Source organism: Ovis aries, chromosome 3 (assembly GCF_016772045.2).
Source record: "Ovis aries strain OAR_USU_Benz2616 breed Rambouillet chromosome 3, ARS-UI_Ramb_v3.0, whole genome shotgun sequence".
NCBI lineage: Eukaryota > Metazoa > Chordata > Mammalia > Artiodactyla > Bovidae > Ovis > Ovis aries.
The window spans coordinates 156,764,641-156,778,284 of NC_056056.1; the positions used below are offsets into that span (position 1 = coordinate 156,764,641).

Below are 13,644 nucleotides of genomic sequence, written 5' to 3' on the forward strand. Positions count from 1 at the left end.
AGAAATTGGACGCTTAAAAAACAATTATATTAAAGATTACACTCCATGTACATATAGTATTACTCGTGTGGCTCAGATGGTAAAAAGTCCACCTGCAGTGCAGGAGACCTGGGTTCAATCCCTGGGTCAGAAAGATCCCCTGGAGAAGGGAATGGCAACCCACTCCAGTATTTCTGCCTGGGAAATCCCATGGACGGAGGAACCAGGCAGGCTGCAGTCCATGGGGTTGCAAAGAGTCAGACATGACTGAGCAACTATCACACACACACACATTACAAAATATTGACTTTATTCCACATGTTTTCAAATACATCCTTGTAGCCTATTTTATACCCAATAGTTTGTACCTTCCACCTCGACACTTTGAAGATATCTGGTCAGGAATTTTTGTAGAAGACCTTTGGCTTGGGTTTGACTCATGTTTTCTCATGACTATACAGAGGTTAAGGATTTGGGTAGTGATGTGTTAGTTTCATCGTGAAATGTCAGCAGGTACAGGATGGGCTTTCCTGGTGGCTCAAAGGTTAAAGCGTCTGCCTCCAGTGCGGGAAACCTGGGTTCGATCCCTGAGTCGGGAAGATCCCCTGGAGAAGGAAATGGTAACCCAGTCCAGTATTCTTGCCTGGAGAATCCCATGGACAGAGGAGCCTGGCGGGCTACAGTCCACGGGGTCGCGAAGAGTCGGACACGACTGAGCGACTTCACTTCTTCACAGGATGTTAACCGTGGTCACTTGTTTTAGGTGATGACTGCCAGGTTTTTGTTTGTTTGTTTTTTTCATTGCAAGTCATTGCTTTTCCTTTTGTAATTAATTAATATCTAGGGTTGGGGGGTTTCCTTGATGTTTTGACTGAAGACATCACCCAGACCTTTTTTGTTTTCTCTTGAAAATAGTCTTGTTGCTAGCAAAGAGTCATTGAATAGTCAAAAATATAATATCATAGGCCTAGAAATGAGATTATGTTTACACAAAGAACATCCAAATATAAGGTCTATGTATCTATCCTGTAAATGAATATTCTACTAAAGGCTTCAAACTCATAATTTTCAGGGAAAAAGAGAATAACAAGAGAGACAAATGAAGGATACATTTTGATGAGTGGAGCATACACACAGGGTATAACAAACCCATTGATTACTATGCCATTTGATTTAGGGAATAAATAGCTACTTCTAAAGCTGCAAGCACAAATACTACCAAATTTGCATCTGTAATAGGTATGAAAGGTACTTTTTCAGGGGCTTCCCTAAAAGCAATGACTACTCCCACTTTAATGACAATTTATTGCTTAGCTAAAGCACTGATCTTCATGAGTGACATAACTGGGGAGTAAATCACATGGGAAATATTTCTCTGAAAAACCCTAGGATGGGACACTGATCTTAGAGGTGGGTATAAAGATAAGATAGTTGATTAATTAGTTGGCTGTGAGCACATAACAAAGAAATTCAAAGGAGAACAGGCATAGGATTCCTGTTTTGCCTGTGGTTAGCAGAACAAAGTTTGCTGTGCATAAAGATATGACAGAACTTTGCCATGACAGATAATAACCAGATTACAGAGAAACATAAAATAATCTTACAAAATGTTGGTTCACAAATATGGCTAATATTAGCAAATTTAATTATGATAAATATCCTACTTGACAAAAAAGCCTACAGAAAATATTAACAGTGGTCATCCCCTAGGGAAATGATTTGGTCTTTTACTTTTTTTGTTTACAGTTCTGTACTATTGGACTTTATTTATTGACCATGATTGGGTACTACTTTTAAATTGAAAAATAAATCCTTTTTCTAGTAAATATCTATGGCAGAAAGTGAAGAGGAACTAAAAAGCCTCTTGATGAAAGTGAAAGAGGAGAGTGAAAAAGTTGGCTTAAAGCTCAACATTCAGAAAACAAAGATCATGGCATCTGGTCCCATCACTTCACAGGAGACAGATGGGGAAACAGTGGAAACAGTGTCAGACTTTATTTTTTGGGGCTCCAAAATGACTGCAGGTGGTGACTGCAGCCATGAAATTAAAGACCCTTACTCCTTGGAAGAAAAGTTATGACCAACCTAGATAGTATATTCAAAAGCAGAGACATTACTTTGCCAACTAAGGTCCGTCTAGTCAAGGCTATGGTTTTTCCTGTGGTCATGTATGGATGTGAGAGTTGGACTGTGAAGAAGGCTTCGAAGAATTGATGCTTTTGAAGTGTGGTGTTGGAGAAGACTCTTGAGAGTCCCTTGGACTGCAAGGAGATCCAACCAGTCCATTCTGAAGGAGATCAATCCTGGGATTTCTTTGGAAGGAATGATGCTAAAGCTGAAACTCCAGTCCTTTGGCCACCTCATGCGAAGAGTTGACTCATTGGAAAAGACTCTGATGCTGGGAGGGATTGGAAGCAGGAGGAGAAGGGGACGACAGAGGATGAGATGGTTGGATGGCATCACTGACTCAATGGACTTGAGTCTGAGTGAACTCTGGGAGTTGGTGATGGACAGGGAGGCCTGGCATGCTGCGATTCATGGGGTTGCAAAGAGTTGGACACGACTGAGCGACTGAACTGAACCGAACTGAACTGAAGTAAAGCCTTAGGTAAAGTAAAGCCTCTAGTAAAGCTTTCCCTAAGGTGAAATGAAGGGAAGAAAATAGTAAATTCATCTCAACAGAGATCTGTTACTGAAGTATCTATGTTGTAGCTGCTGTTTGGTTGCTCAGTCATGTCTGACTCTTTGCAACCAGTGGTGTGCAGCCTGCCAGGCTCCTCTGTCCATAGAATATTCCAAGTGAGAATACTGAAGTGTGTTGCCATTTCCTTCTCCAGGGGATCTTTCCAGCCAAGGGATCAAACCTGCATCTCCTGTTTGGCAGATGGATTCTTTACCACTGAGCCACCTGGGAAGCAGGAACTATCCATAGAAGGTTGTTAAAAGGTCATTGTTCTACAAGAACTTGACAAGGAGATTCTAAGTTTCTATAACTCAATGGATGCTGGAGCAGGTATTAATAGTTGGTTGGATGTTTAATCACTACATTGATATTTCTCATTTAGAAGCAGTTTACAATGAACAAAGCAAAGATTGAGAAGACTTTGAGGGGAGGGGATGGTTCTTTAGCTTTTGCATCTTTTTCAGTTCTGCTCCCAATTTTAAAATTAGGGAAAGAGGGCCAAGATAAAAAACTACATTTCTGTTCTGAAAGTCAATCGTTTTCTGACTCTCTGGGACCCCATGGACTATACAGTTCATGGAATTCTCCAGGCCAGAATACTGGAGTGGGTAGCCTGTCCCTTCTCCAGTGGATCTTCCTGGCCCAGGAATCCAACTGGGGTCTCCTACATTGCAGGGGAATTCTTTACCAGTTGAGCTACCTCTGAGAAAAGAATTAAAGAATTCATTGACAGGCATGATATTCACTGAAAGGTTGAATGTTGTTTTTTACATAATCATTTGGTATATAGTAAACCGAAGTACCTATTCATGAAAGAGCCAAAGGAGAAATTGCCTTTAAAAGTATAGATACTGAATAAAGGGAATCAGTGAAGTTTACTCAGGCCTCCCCTAAAAGCCAGGATGCTAATTCCTGTTCAAAGAATTTTCTTACCCTCCAAAACCTGGGCTGCCCTTTCCCCAGTCCCCACTTACTGAGAAAAGGCCTGTATTCCTTCCCGATTTCCAAGTGAGACTTTCAGTGTGTACCTCCACAAGTAACACAGAATCTTGGCAAATTACATGGTAGGTAAACATAGGAACAGGAAACAGAATAAGTAAACATGAACAGGACACAGCTCTCTTGCAAAAAAAAAAAAAAACAAAAAACAAAAAAACCTTAATCCAACATTTAACAAACGTTACCCCCTGATGAAGCACATTTATCGATTCTTCACAAACATTTTGTTTTAATACAAGATTACCACAAAATGTTATGGTTCCAGACATTAATTCATTTTTACTTTGGCATTTGAGTTGCTTTTTAAAAAATTTCTTCCATTTTAATGTGCGCTTAATTTTATAACAATGGTTTGAATAAAGAAAAGGCTGCATTAAGTGTATCAATAGTAAACAGGGTCAGCTTTGAAAAGATACTCCGGTTTTGCTGGTATGTTGAAGGAAAATGTGCATGTATAAACCTATTACACAATTAACTAATAGGTTAAATAGTGCTTGCTTCTGATTTCTTAGAGCTTTTTTGTTTTCTTGGCCATCAACCTTACTCTGGTTTGAAACAGGGTCTGCTCCGCAGATAATGATGCGTGTGGTGGTACTGAAAGAAAAAGAAAAGTAATTTTAGAAATGCCTCGGGAAAAACTTTAAATGATTTTTGTGCAACCACTGAGGGTTGTTGCTTTTTCTCCAAAGTCTCCCACACCAGGTGCTCCTCTTTTCCACTCCAGTACCTGGAGCAGCCCCATCGGGATTCTACGTGTCTACCTTTTCCCCTCCAGCGGCCGAAGTTTCCCTTTTTGAAAGCGTAGGCAGCCTTCCTCCGCGAGTGGATTCCTCAACTGGCTTTTCCCGGCGGCCCGGCTCCACGTGACCTCCCCTGACACCTGTGCAGCCACCGGCTCACAGCGCCCCCCATCCCCTCCGCCAGGTACCGACGGGCCCTGGCGCCCCCTCCCACAGGAGGTCACGGTCCGGGTGCGAGCCTCGCTTGGGCCGGCAGGGGAGGGGCTGAGCCACGGCTCCGGCAGCCGCTGGAGCCCTTGCAACGGGATTATCACATGACTCGACGGCGGCGGTAGCCGTGGCAGCAGCCGCGCCGGCTCCGCGGGCTCGCTGGGTGGGCTCAGTTCCGCTCACGCAGGAGTCGAGCGCTGCGGGCAGGGAACGGACCTGCTGCAGGCTGCAGCCGCGCAGCTGCTCCCGGAGCGCTCGGCGTCTCCCCCGGCTGGGCCGGGGGCCCACTCCATGCCGCTCGGTTGCGGAAGTGTAGCGGGGGGAGGCGGCGGCGGCACGGAGCGCGGGAGGCCGGGGCTCGGCCCCCTGCAGCATTAGGCTCCGGGAGCCGCGCGGCGCGCCCCGCGGCCCGGCTGCCCGTGCGCCCGGCGCCCGCCGCAGCCTGCATGCCCCGCGCTGCGCCTCGCCCGGCCCCCGCCACCGCCGCTGCCGCCGACCCCTGCTCGCACCGCTGCTGCCGGGCGCCGGAGTAATATGCTCACTCGAGTGAAATCTGCCGTGGCCAATTTCATGGGCGGCATCATGGCTGGCAGCTCAGGCTCCGAGCACGGCAGCGGCGGCTGCGGAGGCTCGGACCTGCCCCTGCGCTTCCCCTACGGGCGACCCGAGTTCCTGGGGCTGTCTCAGGACGAGGTGGAGTGCAGCGCCGACCACATCGCCCGCCCTATCCTCATCCTCAAGGAGACCCGGCGGCTGCCCTGGGCCACTGGCTACGCAGAGTGAGTGCAGCGACACCGGCGGCGCGCCTTCTCTCCGCGGCCCTTCCCCGCACGGTTCCAGCTCTCCTCTCTTCTCGTTCCTTGGCCCCAGGGCCCTCCGCTGGCTGCCGGCGTCCAGGCCGCGGAGGGCACCTCTTAACTTAGGCTGGCCATTCCTCTCTTCTCCTACCCTCTCCCCCAGCCCCAAGGACGCGGCGTCTCCAGCCCGGGTTTGGGTGGTAGATGGGTGGTGGGTGGCAGCGCTGGACCGTGGGAAAGCTAAGGCTGGACGCCGCTGAGAATCTGAGGGCTGTGTCACTTGGAAGAAACTGTGTGGAACAGCCCTGCTGAAGTTTGAAACACAGCAGGGAAATCTGGTGTCTGTGCGCCCATCCCCCCAAATCTTTGTGCCTCCGCGTGAAGTTTGTGGGGTAGAGCTTGGAGAAAGTGTCGCTGCGCTCGGGGTTGGGGCTTTGGGGGCGGTTGTCCCGGCGGCCGCGGTCCGGCGCTGGGTTGCACAGCTCAGAAGGTCTCTGTTTCCCAGACTTTAGCCTAAGAGCTCCTTGGCTTCTCTTTTTGTGGGTGGGAAAACCCTGTGCCTTTAGTGACTGCCAATACTGTTTCCCCCAGTCCTTGGGGGGGGGGGGGGGGCAACTTCTTCCAGGTGTCTAATGATAGCATTTTGGTAATCAGCTTTGGCGATTAAGTGAGAGGTTGAGTGATTTACTATTTCAAGAACCGACTGAGTTACGTTGACGACCTGGAGTGGAACTGGGAAAGGAGAGAGGAAGGATTCGAATAGCCTCCCCACCCCCAACTCTACAGCTGTTCCATTGAGCGTCTTATGAATGGTAGGACATGGACTGTTTATTTCCCCTATACAGCGTCATAAAACTGGGAAATTCGGAAGGTAGAATTTAGGAGACCAGAGTTTCGGGATTAATAATGACTCGGTGGGTGCAAAAGTGCACGCGAAACCTTGCCTGGCACACCTGCCCCTTTTCCTTTAACTCCACCCGCTCTATAATCTTGGCCCTCCCCCGCCTGTGCACACCCTCGCCCGCTGATTGGTTCATCGGGGCACCAATCGGCTCTCCCGAAGCCGGGCGCTTTGATGCTGACCCTGTTCTGGTGGCCCGGATAGCCCCGAGCAGGCATGATCCCTGATGCTCCGGGTTCCGGGGTGACAGTTTGCAAGACGCTCTTCCGAGAACTCCGAATTCTGTTTTCCTTCCCCTTTCAACATACAGTTGTTTCCCCACGTGCTGAAATAAAAAATATGCATAAATGGCGGTATGTGACTAGAGGGTGAAAAATATTAAACAGGTAAGAGTGATGAGTGCTAAAACAATAAAAAATTAACACATAATGAAAGGCAGGCGTAGTAGAGAGCGTTGGGGTGAGGGAGGTACAAAATATTATTATACCTTTCAGGAGAAAACTAAAGCGAAAACACTTGTGTGGTTGAAAAGTGCCTTCCAAAGCAGCAAGTACTATTTCCTGACTAAAATACCACCGCGGACTCCACCATACCTTCCATCTTGCTTGGAAGATCATTTGGACTTTTGCAAGGCAAAAATCAACTCGGAGCAAAGTTTGTCCTAGAGTTCTGTAAAAGGGGCTTTGTGCCTGTCAGAATGTGTAGGGACCCATTGTCACTCCGGTGGGTTCACCAGAGCCATGGCGCTTAGGTCTGAAGGGCAGAGAGATAAGCAGGCAAGTGGTGAGAAAGTTATGAGAGTTAGGAAGAAAGATGTTAAAACACAATGTGGAAGCTACTTGAACACAGTTAAAGGAGTACCTCAGATAGCAAGAAGGAAGGGGAAGGGGGAAAAAAAACGATCAGTTTGAAAACTGGCAAGCAGATGATGTGCAAAGGGCTATACAGGCTAGGGATCTGAAATGAGACCCGTGGGAGGAGTTGTACCTCCTCCTACCCCCGCCTCAGTTTCCTTATCTCAAAGAAGCTAATCTTTTCCTTGACTAGAACATAAGGGAGGTTCAATTGGAAGGTTAGAAAGGCCACCGTAAAATGTTTAGTTTTTAAAGCTAGTTATGAAATTAATATATACTTGTAAATTCAAGCAAAGACCTGTATACAGATGTAAGCGACCCCCTACTGCCATCTACCCAGACAATTCTGTGTTTGAGTAGTGGTACCTGCCTTTGTAGACTTAATTGGAGACACCTGTAAATAAATATCCTGCTCCTCTTTTTCCTTTCTCAAATAGACTCAAGCTAAGCATGTTATTCTGTAGTTTCACAAAAGACTATGTCATGGACTTTATTCCAAGAAAATAATATAGAATTACCTCATTTTTTGAAATGTATAGTATGTATACATTCACGAAACGAATACATACTATACCTTTCAAAAGAACATACTATACATTTCACGAATGTATACGTACTATACATTTCAAAAGTAACTAGCATAATGCTTACTGTTTAGTGATTGTACTGTTTCCAGGTTTGTATCATATCCTTTGATTCTCACAACAATCCTGTGAGGTAGGTACTAACATTTCCGTCTTATAGATAAGGATACAGACACACTGAATGGTTAAGCAGCTTGTCCAGAATCTTACCACCTTAACAGAGCCTGTATTTGCACTTAAGCGGTTTGACTGCAGAGCCCATAATACCAAACTACCTCCCTGCTCCATGGACTGTAGCCCACCAGATTCCTCTGTCCATGGAATTTTCCAGGCAAAGATACTGGAGTGGATTGCCATTCCCTTCTCCAGGGGATCTTCCCAACCCAGAAATCTAACCCAGGTCTCCTGCATTGCAGGCAGATTCTTAACCATCTGAGCCACCAAGGAATCCCAAACTACCTCCCTCCAGTGTGTTACACTATGGCACATCCATCCGTATCCCGGATTAACCACTGACATTGTCTTGCCACTTCCCTTGTGACGAACTACTTCCTCAAACCTTGAATTGTACTTTGTCTTCCTGCGACAATACATCCCGAATGATCAAAATGGTTGAAATAGAAAAGGGGAGAGAAAGACAAGTAGGAACTGTGGTTATGGTCAGAGGTGGCTGCCAGTAATACTGCTGAGGATCTACTGAAAGGAGGGATTATCTTTGTTTTAGAAGGTACCAGAGAGAGAGAATTGGTAAGAAGATTGCTCAGAGTGGGGATCAGAGGGGTGTGAGTCGCAGCCTGAATCACAGGTGGTTTGCTTACCTCTCTAGAAAGTGAGCTACTTTGTAAGCCTTCCTGAGGAGGAGGAATTGACATCACGTGGTAACTGAGGAGTTAGAGGAGAGTTGAACTCTAGTGTTGAACTTTTGTATGGTAGAAAAATAATAAAAGAAATGGTCTAGTTTTTTGCAGTTTACTATTAATCCTGTTCAAAAGGAGTTGCTCTATAGGTTATGCTGTTGTTTAGTCACTAAGTTGTGTGCAACTTCTTGCAGCCCCGTGGACTGTAGCCCACCAAGCTCCTCTGTCCATGGGATTTCCCGGGCAAGAACACTGGAGTGAGTTGCCATTTCCTTCTCCAGGGGATCTTCCCAACCCAGGGACTGAACCTGCATTCCCTGCATCGGCAGGCAGATTCTTTACTGCTGAGCCACCAAGGAAGCCCCTCTGTAGGTTATAGAACTAGAGAATTAGCCTATGTGACCCCTGTGAGATCTGGGGATCTAGAAACAGAAAACCCTCTTTTATTCAGTATTTATTGGCATTGTGCTACATGGAATTTCCTGGCTCCTCAGAAAGCCTCCTATTGTGGTTGAAAAGTTTAGCCATTTGTTTCAGGGCTGTCTGCTAGGCTCTAAAACATTACAGTTACAGACAATAACCACCGAGTTAAAATCTTTATGAAAACATGGATTAGCAAGTTTTATTTTTTAGTTTGGTATTAAATTACGGACTTAGCCTGTTAGACCAGCTCGGAGAGAACCACGGGAAGCAATGGTATGACCCAGAGACCTCATAGGGCAGCTGCTGCCTTTCTTTCTCCATAAGTTTAAATACTACCCAAGTGCTACAAGCACTTGGAAATGGGTTCCATTTTTTAATGGGTTAGGAGTGCTTTTTGACTTTCCTTCCCTTTGATCTGTTTGCCCAGCCTCTTTCCCACTGATGGTCAGTTGGACATAGAGAGCCAAGTGAATGTGGAGTTTGTGCCTAAAACTACAGCGATAGATAATGCCAGAGAATGTGCAGTGCTCTATGAAACCATCATATTCAAGTTTTATCAGCAATAGGTTTCTCTGCTTGTACAGGAAGAATAAATCATAGTTATAGCATCATTTTACTTCGATTATAGCTGTAACTATGCAATTTTTTCCCAATTATTTTTCTTACAAAGCTGCCCCAGACATGGGTATTTAAAGAAAGCTACTTTGAGAGCTTCTGTTAAATGTACATTATACAAGTTCTTTTTGTCTCATGAAGGTAGTGAAAATGTTAATGAAATAACCTTATTTAAATCCAGCAAACAGCCCACAAATATTTGGATTTAGTTTGGAATCTGTAGCCGGTTCCATCTCCTACGTCACTGGCCCTAATTAGCAATTACACATAAATGACATTAGTTGGCTGTGTAGTGGTGATGACAGAGAAACCACTATTTCTCCCGGGCTCCGAAGCTCAGAAATCCCCTGGCCTTTGTTTTTCCCTTCTGACCTCCACTACACCCACCCCTCTTATACCTGGTAGCAGAGCTCCTCCCTGGGAACTTCCTCTTTGACTTGTAACTGAAGAAACTTGAGGTTCTCTACTTCTTGTTGGATAAAGGGGGGAAATGAATGAGGTGTACTATTTGGGGGGGGAGGAGATTCACTTAACAGAGCTCTCCTTAGCAGTTTTCTGAAGACCAGTGCAAAGTAGTCTAAAATATTTCACCTACCTTTCCACTAACCTGCAGAAAGTGTTAATTTCCTACTTTAAAGCAGGTGGCTAAGCTCTCTTCCATTTTTCAGATTATAATGAAGTCATTCCCTCTGGGGTGGAGCTCCTGGGCTGTTCCTTTTCTTAGAAAAATGGCTCCACTTCATCAATGACTAGTAATGCTCCAGACAGAAGATTTAATTCTTGTGAGATATTGTGTTTGTCCTGTGTTTCAGCCCCAGTTAGATAGACATCATCTCTGATTTTGCTCCACCACACAGTGCTTCCTTGTTATAGTTACATCAGTGTGCTATGCGTAGTGGGTCAGTCATGTCCTGCTCTTTGTGACCCCATGGACCATAGCCCTCAAGTCTGCTCAGTGCATGGGGATTCTCCAGGCAAGAATACTGAAGTTGACTGCCATGCCCTCCTCCAGGGGATCTTTCCCAACCCAGGGGTCAAACCGGGTCTCCCACATTGCAGGCAGGCTCTTTACTGTTTGAGCCTCCGGGGAAGCCCAGTTACATCAATATTGGCTGATAATTTAAAGCTGACTACATAATAGAATTGACTTCTAAAAATGTGTTATTCTAGACAGTTAAAAAAATTAACATGTAATTGACATGTACTGATTTCAAATGTACAACATAATGATTCAATTCCTGCATGTACTGTGACATGATCACCCGTTGTTTCGGCCATTGTGAGATAGTCAACACCCATCACCAACTCACAGATACAATCTTTTTCTTGTAGTGCAAACTTTTAGTAGCTTTAAAATATACAGTACAGTGTTATTGACTGTAGTCACCATGCTGTACATTACATTCCCAGGACTTATTTTATAACTGGAAGTTTGTGCAATTTGAACCACTTTCATTTCAGGCCCTGTCTGTGGCAGCCGTCAGTCTGTTCTCTGTGAGTTTGGTTGTTTCTTCTAAGATTCTAAATATTAGTGAGATCATATGGTGTTTGTCTTTCTCTGAGTTATTCCATTTAATATAAGGCACTAAGGTCCATTCATGTTGTTGCAAATGGTAGGATATCCTTCATTTTATGACTGAGTAATATTCCATTTTAAATATATATCTTTTATATATAAATCATAATTTTTTTATTCATTCATCTATCAGTTGACACTTAGGTTGTTTCTTGGCTGCTATAAATAATGGTGCAATGAACTTGGAAATGCATATACCTTTTTGAGTTAGCATTTTGTTTCCTTCAGATAAATACCTACAAGTGAAGTTGCTAGATCATATAATAGTTCTGTTTTTAATTTTTTGAGAGACCTCTCTATTGTTTTCCACATTGGTCTCGATAATTTACCTTCCCATGAATAGTGCACAAACGTCCCCTTTTTTCCACATCATTATCAGCACTTGTTATTTCTCATTTTTTTTGGTAATAGCCATCCTCAGAGGCGTGAGATGGTATTTTATTGTGGTTTTGACTTGCGTTTCACTCATGATGAGTGATACTGAACATTTTCTCATGGACCTGTTGGCCACGTGTATATCTTTGGCAAAAGGTATCTTCTGCTCATTTTAAAAATTAAGGATTTGGGGTTTTTTTGTTTTGTTTTGCTGTTGAGTTGTATGAGTTCTTTGTATATTTTGGATAGAAACTCCTTTTCAGATATATGATTTGCAAATATTTTCTCCCATTCAGTAGATTTTTTATCTTACTAATGGCTTCCTTTGTTGTGCAGAAGCTTTGAGTTTGATGTAGCCTGTTTTGTTTATTTTTACTTTTGTTACTTTTGCTTTTGGTGTCAAATCCAAAAAAATCATTACCAAGATCAGTGTCAAGGAGATTAGTGCCTATGTTTTCTTCTAGGAATTTTCAATTCTTACATTCAAGTCTTTAATCCATCTTATGTTAATTCATATATGATGTAAGATAGTAATCTTTTTCTTTCACCTGTGTTGTCCATTTCCCCCAAGACCAGTTACTGAAGAGGCTGACCTTTCCCCATGGTGTATTCTTGGTTGTTTTGTCCTAAACTAATTAACCATAGAGTTGTGAGTCTGTTTCTGGACTCTCCTCTCTGTTCCATTGATCTGTGTGTCTGTTTTCATGCCAATACCCTACTGTTTGTGTTACTATCACCTTAGTTTTAAATTTGGAAGTGTGATGCCTCCAGTTTTGTGCTTGTTCAAGATTTCTTGGTTATTTGAGGTCTTTTGTGGTTCCGTACAAATTTTAGGATGGTTTGTTCTATTTCTGTGAAAGATGCCGTTGTGATTTTTATAAGAATTGCATTGAATCTGTAGATTGCTTTGGGTAGTGTGGACATTTTAACAAAATTCTTTCAACTTATAGAATATCTTTTCATCAACTTGTATTTTCTTCAACTTAGTTTATTAGTGTCTTATAGTTCTTAGTATACGGGTCTTCCACATCTGTAGTTAAATTTATTCTTAGGTATTTTTTTGATGCAATTATAAATGGAATTGTTTTCTTAATTAAAACATTTTAAAAATAAGTTAATTTAAGAATTAAGTGTCTTTATGATTTTCTCTGATTTGCCTAATTTTAACAGATGACTGATAATTTTTCCCTTGAATTTATGAGATTTTCCCTCAGGAAATAAATAACATTCAGCTGCTTCCTTTATTTTTCTCATCCAGTCAATAAAATCATTGCATTCCTATGCTGGGTCCATAATTATGACATCGTCATCATCCTGAAGAGAAGTTTATGGCATAGTCTTTCCCCCTTTAGAGTTATTCTTTGAAATTAAGTTGAAATGAAATCATGTATTAAGATTATAAGAGACCAAAACTGGGGAGTGAGTGAAGTTGTTTGTTTTGTTTTGAACGTCTTAATGCTTCTGGGAAATTTCAAACCTCAGTATTTGGAGCATTAAGGTCACACTAGGGAAGCAAATTTTTCCTTTTAGCAAGTATTATGATTAGGTGCCAAGTTCTCTGTACCTGAAGGTCCTAAGACCTTTATACATACCTATACAAAGGTATGATCAAGGAAGAAATTATCCTGGCACTTAAAATGGTAAGAAAGACTTTATTCAAGACTGTTGGCAGTAGGGACATTGTAATGGGGAGAGAGATAAGATTAAACTCCCAGTACAGTAAAGACAGCTGGAAATTTATAACCAAAGAATGGAGCAATGAGGTCAGTGGATGGAAAATTACTAAGAGGAAACATCAAGGGTAGGGGGATTCTTGCTGAAGGTCAAGACAGGAGATGAGGACATTGATCAGAAATCAGGGGTGACCAGATTTGACTGCTAAGTGAGGACATAAAAAGCCAAATTTCTTATCTACTATACTAACCTTTTGTGAAATAAAGGATATTTTGAACCAGAAAGGCAGAGACATACACTCTCTGAGAGAAAAAAAAGTTTTTAGTTTCTTTGAAAATGTTATGCTCCTATTTTTCTCATTTTTCACAAACTCAAAA

The 13,644-nt window shown here is 43.3% G+C and overlaps 1 protein-coding gene and 1 long non-coding RNA gene across 3 annotated transcripts in view; one reads left to right on the plus strand and one right to left on the minus strand.

Moving 5' to 3' along the window:
- Nucleotides 1-275: 275 nt before the first annotated feature.
- On the minus strand, nucleotides 276-4,498 carry LOC121819129 (uncharacterized). The gene is made up of 2 exons (XR_006059347.2): nucleotides 4,423-4,498; nucleotides 276-4,255 (listed from the first exon to the last, which is right to left on the minus strand). It is a non-coding gene; the product is annotated as an uncharacterized LOC121819129 (long non-coding RNA).
- A 483-nt stretch (nucleotides 4,499-4,981) lies between these two features.
- PPM1H (protein phosphatase, Mg2+/Mn2+ dependent 1H) overlaps nucleotides 4,982-13,644 on the plus strand; it is a 295,463-nt gene continuing 286,800 nt past the window's right edge. For both annotated transcript variants that reach the window (XR_003588833.2, XM_027967492.2), the window contains exon 1: nucleotides 4,982-5,390. Coding sequence is in view for 1 of the 2 variants with exons in the window: in XM_027967492.2 (XP_027823293.1) it covers nucleotides 5,146-5,390 (245 nt within the window). In the remaining variant the exon portion in view is untranslated. The remainder of the gene's footprint in view (nucleotides 5,391-13,644) is intronic.